Genomic DNA, 6,853 nt, shown 5'->3' with positions numbered 1-6,853 from the left:
TAAGTAACACCTAATTTAGAACTTAGAACCTAACTCACACAAATAGTTCAGTATTTTCTAATGGATCATTTAATAGTGATTGCAACATCAATTGTAAGTAGACAAGTTGTCTCTGATGGCACAACTTACTCTTTACACTCCTTAGGATAGCGAATTTACAATAGCTACCAGTTTCAATTGAGCCGTTTATTTTGAAAGTGGCATAAGTCACTTTTTCTTTTTTTTTAAATGAAAAGATACCGTTCAATTGTAATTAGTGTTACCATTAACTCGATCTTTTTGGAAAAGTGACTTATGCCACTTTCAAAATAAACGGCTCAATTATTGGCTATTTATTTACATTAAAGTTCAGTGAGGGTATTAACACTAACATCAAAGAAATGTACAAGTATACCAAAGGAAATCGATGTGCAAATATTCCAAGATGGATCTATCAATATCACGGGATCATCAAAAGCCATCAAAGTGGTGAAATACACAGAAAATACATTGAGCTGTCTTGGCAATGTAATTTTATTCGTCGCACCGACCTAAAGTTTTCATTATAAAACTTGCTTCAATAATGTAATTTATACAAGCATTTTCCATTGAAAGAGTCTCCAAAGTTCGCAGAATTTCAAGCTAAGGAAGCGGTCATTCTGACCGTGAGGAAGAAGCTGTTCCTTATAGTCTTAAGTATATTACATTGGAAAAACGGGTGGGGGAAAGAAATGAACTAGGACGATCCGAGTGTGGTTTTCTAAAAACTTGTGATTTTATTAATTAATAAACGTGTTTTGTATGTGTGTCCGTGTATTTTGTATTTTACAAGAGGCCGCGAAACCATTCACAGATGTCGGGTCCCGGATAAGAAGTCGAGATTAAACCAAATAACAAAATTAACTAAACGCGTCGGACCGCGTGTTAGTCCGGCCGCGTGTTCGCTCAACTGAGGACGTTGCTCTACGTTCCAGCACCACTGGATGCAAGGCGTTCTTAACATGTCGTTCCATCGAACATCGTCAAACGAACGCAAATCGCTGTCTCTCGCGCGTTCGCACCACTCTTCAAAAGAAATACCACGAAACAAAAATTAAAACGTCTTCGCACAACAAAATCGCATGCGGAGTCAACCGACTCTAATAATAATCCAGGCTTTCGATCCGATAGAAGAGAAATTAATTTGCAGAAATGAAATGCAAATTATCGTCTCTCGATCAAGAAACTTGTCGTCGCTGGAAAATTGAATCGGCGATTAATTGAAAGCAAGTAACCAAGCACAATTGTCAACATGATATAACGATCCCATCTACGCTCTGCATCCAGTGGTCCTGGTGCTCGAAACTATCGCGCGATCGCCCGTGGGACGCGCGAAGTCCCATACTCGCCGCATTAATAGTAAATACATAACCATTTATATCACACAAACTTTTAACAATATACAAAATGTACCCTATTTTTGTACAAGATTAAATTACACGATCCATCAACGCGACTCTTTCTCTCTCTTTCTTTCTTTCTTTCTCTCTTCGTCCGATCGGTTTCTCTGTTCGCAGAAAGAAATCGAGCATCGTTGTCGCCTGCTCGACCGATCACGCCGGCTCGAGATCGGTCGAACGCCGATCTCCGACATGGAAATCGCCTGATCTCTCGCCGATCGTCGGTTTCGAAAACGCCGCGTTCGCTTGCCGATCCGTCGGTTTCGAAAACGCCGCGATTGCTTGCCGATTCTCGGTGTCGAAAACGCCGCGATTTCTTGCCGATTTTCAGCTCAGACATCGCCGATACGCTCGCCGATTTTTGGCATGGAAATTGTCACGATCGCTGGGCCGATTCTCGGCCTTAGATATCGCCGGATTGCTCGCCGATCATCGATCTTTCGAATCGCCGCGATTATTTGCCGATCTTCGGTTCAGAAATGGTTGGACAGCACGCCAATTTACGGCTCCGAAATCGTCGCTGTTAACACGCCGATTTTTCGATCAGATCTCGCCGGATATCGTTTGCCGATTTTCAGCTTGTAAATCGCCGCGTTCCCCGATTTTCGGCACGGTAATCGCTGCTGGATCGCTTGCCGTTTTTTCCAGCCTCGAAATCGCCGCGATCGCTTACCGATCCTCGGCTCGGATACTCGTGAGCGCGCGGTGCCGGTCCGAGAGACAAAAGTTCAGCTAAGAACGAGACGGGTAAACGAGTAACGATCAGTTGCACGGAGCGGAGTTGGTCGTTCGGGTCTTGCTTTACGACGCCCCGGCGCTTTGTCGATCTCTCCTCGGGAATTTCCAACGAGCCCAACGCCCCTTACGGACCCGTCGAACGTTCCCCCTCGGTACCAATTCAATTTCGTTCGGTTTCTCGAATTCCACGGAGCTGCTGTCTTCTAACTGCGCGAGCTGCAGCTGTTCTTCCGCGCGATGCCACAGAGATGAGACGAACCTGGTGTTTTTCTGTCGGAACAGGGGTTCTTTAGGTTCGGTAACACAGTTCTTAGTACAACGAATTGACAGATCTCGAGATTTGAATTCGGTGCTTTCGAGTCGCTTTAGCTCGTTATTGCCAGATATTTTCGATACGGAGGTACTTTATCTTCAAGGTTGATACTCAGAAATTTTAAATGCCGTTGAATCGAATTGTAGTTCAGCGTAAAACAATTTGTGGACGACTAACAGAGTGGGGATAGTACTGTTTCTCAATGATGACATATTAGATAACATTGTTACAGTTGATGTTCAAATGTAAATGTATGTATTACGAAGGATGAATAATGTTTGCGCAAACTCACATAGAATTGAAAAGAATGACGCATCTTTAGTCGTCCTTAAGACCATTGAATCACCGAACATGTTTTGAATAGACAGTACCGTTTTTCAAGAAGAAAAACAGCGTAATATTTGTGCAGATTCTGCATGTACTGTTTCAAACATATAGTCTTGATTATATAATCTGCAGCCTTAAACTTGAATTATTCAGAAGAAGAATGAATCTTTAATCATCCTTGAGGACATTAAGTCCCCAAACTCGTTAGGAATAGACAGTACTGTTTGTCAAGAATAAAAGATAAATACCGTTTGCGCAAATTCAAACATGTAGACTTGATTAGCAACCTTATTAGCAATCAGTAAGGTTATTGAGTCCTCAAACTTGTCACAGCGGTGTACACCTTTTAAAACGCTGTAACTTTTTAAAAATTGGACTAAACGACTCGAATTTTTCTTTTTTTTTTAGATGATAAAGGGATTAATCTACTAGAAAATGATTAGTTAAATGCCTACTGAATGACTATTTAAATGCTTTCCTATAATTTTTTAAATGACAAAATAAATAAAGAAACACAAGTTTTTCAACTTCTTTTATCTGAACCTATAAAGAACATTTACAAAATGCGTTTTATTTCATCGAAATCGGTCGACGTTGTTAATAGTTACAAACAATTAAAGATTGCAAAAATCACAACTTTGCGTGAGAAATTTGCAATTTTTTAAAATCTTCTCTATCATGAAAAAATTCAAGTCGTTCAAGAAGTTCCAATCTTTAAAGAAGTTCCAGCGTTTTGATAGGCGTACGAACACTCCGAGTATATCACGCGTAATTTGTTAGGTTAGGTCGCGAGACGTCGGCCTTGAACGAAACCGGTCATTCGATGGAAAACAGTGCCGCGACTCAGAAGCGAAGCTCGCGGAAACAAGCGAGTAAAGTGTACGAGAGAATTAGTTCGCTCTGCATCGCCGTTCGGTTCATCTGCGAGACCGTTGCAACGGGCTCCCCTCGGAGTCGACAATAGAGAGGCCGTAAAGCTCGCCACGAGCGCCGTCCCCGCGTTGATTTACACCCAAAACATGTGTCTTTAGTTTCGCATTGAGCTTCGAACGTGCCCGAGCCCGCGTCGTGTGTACGCGTTCCCCCCGCGTTCGTCGACTTCCGGCCGGAGCTACACCGACGGGAACGGGGGGAGAAAGAAAAAGGAGAGACGCGCGCGTTTGTACAAGCTCTAGGCGGGATTTTGGCGCGGGGGGAACGTGGACGGGCCCGGGCAATGGTTAGATACATCGTAACGTGTTCACGATTAGACATTTACGTTAAGTGTTTATTGCGCGTGTCGAAACCTTGCCACTTAGAAAAAGTATGTTACACGGTCCATCGTTGCCAGTTCAACACACATATTCACCGGCACCCGCGGTGCGCGCTGCTTCCCGTCGACGGCTCTCCCCCCCCCTTCATTTCGTTTGTACCCTCTAGAACAGCAAACACAGTCCTCTCTCGAGCTGTTCAAATCAACAATAGCGACAGAAAATCAGTTGGCTTCCAAACACCGTCAAACACCGTTTTAAACACTGTCACACAGCGTGGCCGTACAATGTCGGAAGTTGTTGGAGAATGAATTTGTGAGTCCGTGATCGACGACAGATCCACCAGAGCACGATCGTCCAGGCCGTCTGTGTTTGCTTCCAAACAACGTCCAACAAGGTCGAGCAGCGCCAAACAGCGTGCAGTATGGGACTCGAAGGTTCGAAAATGATTGTTGGATCTGCGGTCGACGACAGATCCCGCGGGACGATCGTCGGGTGCCGTCAGCTTGCTTTCAAACATCGTCAAACGCGCGACTGCGGCGCGTAGGTTCGCAAGCTCCTCCGATCGGTTTCTCGTCGCAGCAGGGGAAGAGGGGGCCGCGGGCCGTTAACAAGGAAGATTCGAATGATAATTTCTCTCGTTCGACGGTTTCACCTCGGCGCTGGCTTTTTATTCCGCGGCGCGCGAGACTCGATTAACGATCGCGGGAACAAGGAGCGCTTAATGAGTTTACGGAGAGCCGTGGACCCTCTTCCCGGCGCGGAGCGGCGCGACTCGAAGGGATCGGTAATTTTCAAAGAAAAATAATTTTCTAAGGGCCGGGACACGGCCGGGCCACCGCTTCAATCGGCGGAATTACCCGACCCCGGCCCGCGCAATTTTCCTGCTTCATACGTGACAAGTTTTTCGGTGGCTCCGGCGTCCGCCGATCTCGCTACTTCTCGACGCCGCTTCGCGCGGTGGACGTGACGCGGTCCGGTCCAGAGGAAATCCCGGGAGTACCGTTTGTCTGACCAGCGACTTCGCCCTCTCGTCAAGTTTCCTTCGCTCGGTGCAGCGGTCTCTATCAGGTTTCGGTTGATGACGATGCTCTCGGGTCCCTCGGACAATCTTTCTTAACGTATTTCAAAGGGTTTAGCTAGGCCAGAGTCTATCTAGACTCGACGATCTTGATACAGCGAGAGGTCTAGACGGCGCCTTTGAAGTGCTCGGCCAACGCGGGCCAAGGTTAATTTGCAGAACACGAAGAGAAGTTACTAGACCGTGGACTTGATACATTAGCGACAGGAACGAATAGTTCAAAAAGATGCGGATAAAGGTGGCGGGACCCTCGAAATCACTCGGACCATTTAGCATCGTCGCTGTTCGCCGATTGGAAATCAGGCGAGAGCGGCGGCCGTGGTTGTCTAACTCGCGGATTAACAGGACCGGCGGATCGACGGAGCCAGGACGAACGTGAAAGAATCGGTGGTAGAGCCTCGGGCAAACTGTCGTCGCAGATAAAAGCAGAGCGAGGCCGAAGGGACGGGGGCCAACAACGCGCAGCTGGTGCATCGGGACACTTTGAATTGTCTTCGGTTCTCCGTGATTTGAGCAAAGATTATCGATTAAGGGGAGACCAGTGAAGGACGCGTGACAGCGTTGGTGCGCGCGTGCCGCTGCTCTGCACAGCCAAACAGCCGGTTAGAGGTCCTGGATCGTGGATATCGACGACAAACACGCGCGCACAGAAAACAGTTCGTCTCTCCGTGCTGCGACGACGACGACGACGACGGGGCCTAGTCCCGCGGGAGTTCGTGTCGCGTGGCAACGAAGAGGTTCACCAACAATCCTCGGTCCTCGAGACCCAAAGGACATAGGGGTACAGTCGAGTCCGACTTATGGGGGCCATCACAGGCGTCGGCGCGTCCACCGACGCGACTGGACTCGGTGCGGGATCGCTAGACGCTCTCTGGCGAGAGAGAGGGTGGAGAGACCGGTGGCCCCTGCTCGAGATCTCGGGGTTCCTCATTATTCAGGTGAGCTGACCGCCCTCGGCTCTCTAAGGTGGCGGAGGCCGATCTCGAGCTGCAAACGGGGACGCGTTCAGTCGCAGGTGTCCTGGGCCCACGGAGACCAGTCCTGATAGGTGGACGCCTGCAGGTGCGTCTGCTGTACCGCCAGTCCAGGATGCACGAGGCCCATCTGATGATGATGGTGATGGTGGTGGTGATGATGGTGGTACTGCTGATGACCCGGCGGAGGCGGCGAATAGGGATCCCCTCCGACCGCCACGTCCACCACGTCGACCTGGCTCGGCACGACGGCGGGCGTTGGCTGCGGAGAGGCTTGCACCTTCTTCGGGCGACCGACCGGGTTGCCGCCTCATTCGCGACTCCGTCGAGGCCTGCCCACCTTACCTTTTCTTACGGGGGCACCGCCGTTTCCGGCCGCGGCGGCCGCCGCCGCCGCCGCCACGCTCGACGACTTTACGATTTTGTGCCAATCCGTCTCGCAGACCGGTGACCCCGACAGCAGGTAGTACCTGGCACAGAGAAGACCATCGTTAGTTCCATGCCTATATCCCCTCTTCTTACCTTAGCTTCGCTACTACAGGTTAGTAGTATAGGTTAGGTATTATATATCGCTATAGGTTAGGTATTATAGGTTAGATACTATAGGTTAGGTATTACAAGACCGCATATTTAAGCGGCCACATTTTTGCTCACTTAAACGTTCTGTTCTCGACAATTCTAAAGAGTGAGACTTCAGAGTGGGGATTCGACCGTGACGCACATTCCCACTCCTTCGTCCAGGCGAATTCGCA

At 48.4% G+C, this 6,853-nt stretch overlaps 1 protein-coding gene across 6 annotated transcripts in view; it reads right to left on the bottom strand.

The window, feature by feature from the left end:
- Positions 1 to 730: 730 nt before the first annotated feature.
- LOC117225653 (uncharacterized) overlaps positions 731 to 6,853 on the bottom strand; it is a 1,038,968-nt gene continuing 1,032,845 nt past the window's right edge. For all 6 annotated transcript variants that reach the window (XM_076526304.1, XM_076526306.1, XM_076526305.1 and 3 more), the window contains one exon: positions 731 to 6,571. In XM_076526304.1, coding sequence (XP_076382419.1) covers positions 6,412 to 6,571 — 160 coding nt within the window. In that variant the 3' untranslated portion in view covers positions 731 to 6,411. The remainder of the gene's footprint in view (positions 6,572 to 6,853) is intronic.

The sequence above is a fragment of the Megalopta genalis genome, chromosome 14 (genome assembly GCF_051020955.1).
Source record: "Megalopta genalis isolate 19385.01 chromosome 14, iyMegGena1_principal, whole genome shotgun sequence".
Taxonomy (NCBI): domain Eukaryota; kingdom Metazoa; phylum Arthropoda; class Insecta; order Hymenoptera; family Halictidae; genus Megalopta; species Megalopta genalis.
This window is presented reverse-complemented; position numbering and strand designations above follow the sequence as displayed.